Genomic DNA, 3,469 nt, shown 5'->3' with positions numbered 1-3,469 from the left:
ATGCTTCCAAGTTTAACCTAAAAATCGAGAAGGTTTCAAGTGTTCCCTTTGTTCCTTTGGTTCACGCTGGCTCAAACGAGGGTGTCTATAGCCCTCGCTTGATTCTTCTACCTCCACCGTGCTCGTTCACAAGAGGAGGTAGCTCTGGACTACAAGAAAAAATATGCCTCAAGCTGCTGTAGTGAATGAAAAATAGCTTCCTGGCCATGCGATAGGTTGTGATGGGCCTGGCAGAGTTCAAGACGTTTCTCTGCTTTTTCCGCTGAAAAGGTAGGGGGAAGTCCTGATTTTCCAAGGGGGGTGGTGTTGCCCATCTTTGTGGTGGGTTTAGAGAACTTTACACTTTTTTCCTCCAATGCTGGCACACCACCTCACGAAGACGTCCGTTTGAGCAGCTCCCCCATCCTAAGAAAATATGATTTTTGGCAAGCCCTGCCTACAATCAAAGGTGCCCACCAAATTTTTAATAGCTAATAACTTGGGCTGGGTTCAGACTAAACCGGCAGAAGAAACAACTCTGTGCAAATCTGCCGCCACCTAGTGTGAACGATGTTGGAGGAGGCACAATGAAAAAGAGTCAGACGTTGAGAGAGGCCATCAACTCTTTGGAGGGGGGGGGGGGGGGGGGGGGGGGGTTGGGAAAAAAAATGGAGGGCCCGGAGGAAGACTGCTGTCTCAACTGCGACGAATCAGAATTCGACATGCGGCCCTGACGCCCTACGAATCTCTTTTTCGCCGCCTATTCTGAACCGGCCCTAAGAGTAGGTCGGATGTGTCCATTTTACGCTGGCGCAAAAAAACAATTGCCACGCACCGTAGCCACAAACCGGACTCCCATAGTGCGCGGTTACGCACATGGACAGTCAGGCTTGCGTACACATATTACGGCTTTTACACTGTCGAGTCCATTCCGAATAACTTCTCTCGACATCGCCAGCAATAGCTGGAGCAAGGGCGTGCTTGCTTCCACAGAGAAAGGGGGCTTGAAGTCCCATACATTACCTTGTAGAAATGGACCTGCAACAGGCCCTGCACCAGCGGCGTGCTCGTGCTCGTGCAACCTCTGTGCATTCCCTTGCTCAAGCGGGTGATGTCGTTGGCCTCAAGAGAAAGTTGCAGGAAAGTCCAGCACTCATCAATGAGCGCAATCCTGTGGTATGCTCACTACTTTTTTGACTCGTTTCTGTTGATTCTGCTTTCGTGTGATGCATCTGAGCTTTCTGGCTTATGCAGATGTCACAGACTCCCCTCCATGTTGCTGCGGCAAGCAACCGTGCAGAGATCGTGAAGCTTCTTCTTGAATGGGAAGGCACAGAGAAGGCTGAGATGGAATCGAAGAATATGGTATGTGCAGAAGGCTTTCACGAAGTTTATACAGTTTGCAGGAGTGTCTTTGTGTCTTATTTATTGTGATAAATCAGTATGGTGAAACAGCCTTACACTTGGCGTCGAAGAATGGCTGTTCAGATGTTGCAAAAATTCTACTGGAAGGCAAAGCCAACCTAGAAGCAAAAGCTGGTGTAATTTGTCATCACCCTTCTTTTTTTTGCTCTTTTTTCTTGTACAGTTAATCTGTTTTCTGAATCATATGATCACTAAATTGATGTTGGAAAAAGCAGAATGGAATGACACCCCTACATTTGGCTGTCTGGTACTCTGTTAAACATGAAGATCATTCAATTGTAGAGACCTTGCTTCATTTTCGAGCTGATGCTAGTGTGACTGATAATGTATGGTAGCTCTACCCTATTCTGATTGTGGTTTACTTCAGAGCTTTGATCAATTCGTGTGGTGTCACATTTGTAATATCGTCCATGTGTTGCAAATTGCAGGAGGGGAAAACGCCCATTGCACATCTTCCTAAGAGTCCGAGTCACCAAAAGCTATGTGCTCTGATTCAAAGCCACTTAGATCAGCAAATGAAGGAGAAGGCTATGCAAGTTTGTGAAAGCTCTCAGTTAAAGATGGATGCCTTGGAGGCAGAACTTCAGCAGGTCATAGGATTGCATGATTTGAAAGTGCAGCTGAGGAAATGGGCCAAGGGCATGCTACTTGATGAGAGGCGGAAAGCGTTAGGCCTAAAGGTTGCTGTGAGAAGGTCCCCACACATGGCGTTTCTAGGCAATCCTGGAACAGGTAGGTTTGAAATGCACTGATTTTCCCCCGGTTTCAGTTGGTTTTATACTTCATCAAAGTTTATGCTATAATCAGTTATCTTTGTTTCAGGAAAAACCATGGTTGCTCGCATATTAGGAAAATTGTTACACATGGTTGGTGTTTTACGGACAGACAAGGTGGTGGAGGTTCAGCGAACTGATCTAGTTGGAGAATTTGTTGGTCATACAGGTCCTAGAACAAGGAAAAAGGTTAGCTATATTGTTTTTGACACTACTTTGTTGCAAATTTTGTGGAATGTGTGCTGGTATAGTTATTTGTAATTTCTGAGCTTCTGACAAACGTTGGCAGATTCACGAAGCAGAAGGTGGTATCCTCTTTGTCGATGAGGCCTACAGACTCATGCCACTACAGAAATCTGATGACAAAGATTATGGCTTGGAAGCCCTCGAAGAAATTATGTCCATAATGGACAATGGTTCGGTTGTAGTCATTTTTGCTGGCTATGCAGAACCCATGAAACGGGTGATCACTTGCAATGAAGGCTTTTCCAGAAGAGTCACCAAGTATTTTTACTTCGATAACTTTACAACTCAGGAGTTGGGGGAAATGGCTCTTTTGAAGATGAATGCTGTGGACATAGAAAGCTTGATGTTTGGTTTCAGGCTTCATGATAACTGCACGGCAGATGCAATTGCCCAGCTACTTTATGTGGAAACTACAGAGAAACAACGGCAAGTTTTAAATGGTGGCCTTGTATGGCCCATGTTGATCAATGCCAGGGAGAATTTGGATCATAGATTGGGGTTAGACTGTTGTGATGTTAATGAGTTGGTAACAATCACTTCGGAGGATCTGAGGGCAGGGTTAAGGTTACTCTCATCTTGACTCTAGAGGGAGAGAGCAGCTCCGGCCGCTTCGACCGCAGGTTGTTTTTGCATGCTGGGATCAAATTGGATGTTATCAGGTCTCCTGGAGTTCAAGGGCTTCAACAAGGAGTAGCCAGAGCGAATGTTTAGCGCCGCAGGGTATACTGTGAGTAGTCACATGTAAATATCAGCAGGTGCCACCGTCCCATCATTAATACCCATATTTTTTGAACTCTCATAATTGAATTCTAAGATGTGGCTCAAACTGGTCATGTCACACCTTATTGGATTGTGTTTGTAACCCTACAATTCTTGATGATGTTTCCATGTTTAACACGGTTGTTATCCACAATCCATGAATGATTCCTGATGTGCCAATGGTTTGGGAGGCTTGTCTTGGTTTAACCCATTTGGGAGTCTTGCAAAGATGTTTTTGAAGAAAGCTCGAGGATGAAATGAGTTTAAAAAAAAAAAAAAAAGACAAA

The 3,469-nt window shown here is 45.1% G+C and overlaps 1 protein-coding gene across 1 annotated transcript; it reads left to right on the top strand.

The window, feature by feature from the left end:
* Positions 1–883: 883 nt before the first annotated feature.
* Positions 884–3,058, top strand: LOC147448885 (protein CfxQ homolog). Its single transcript, XM_086521324.1, has 7 exons — positions 884–1,155; positions 1,234–1,344; positions 1,422–1,520; positions 1,620–1,730; positions 1,833–2,136; positions 2,227–2,366; positions 2,467–3,058. The coding sequence occupies exons 1-7, from the start codon at positions 1,012–1,014 to the stop codon at positions 3,001–3,003; spliced, it is 1,446 nt and encodes a 481-aa protein (XP_086377450.1). The 5' UTR covers positions 884–1,011; the 3' UTR covers positions 3,004–3,058.
* The last annotated feature ends 411 nt before the right edge of the window (positions 3,059–3,469 follow it).

Source organism: Adiantum capillus-veneris, chromosome 10 (genome assembly GCF_014529385.1).
Source record: "Adiantum capillus-veneris isolate H3 chromosome 10, ASM1452938v2, whole genome shotgun sequence".
Classification (NCBI taxonomy): domain Eukaryota; kingdom Viridiplantae; phylum Streptophyta; class Polypodiopsida; order Polypodiales; family Pteridaceae; genus Adiantum; species Adiantum capillus-veneris.
The sequence above is the reverse complement of the archived record's forward strand: the minus strand, read 5'-3'. Positions and strand labels throughout refer to the sequence as shown.

Coding starts and splice junctions, on each gene's coding strand:
- LOC147448885 (XM_086521324.1), top strand. CDS start 1,012: ATGGACCTGCAACAGGCCCTGCACCAGCGGCGTGCTCGTGCTCGTGCA. Junction 1,731..1,832: donor ATGCTAGTGTGACTGATAAT/GTATGGTAGCTC, acceptor TGCAAATTGCAG/GAGGGGAAAACGCCCATTGC. Junction 2,137..2,226: donor TCTAGGCAATCCTGGAACAG/GTAGGTTTGAAA, acceptor TCTTTGTTTCAG/GAAAAACCATGGTTGCTCGC.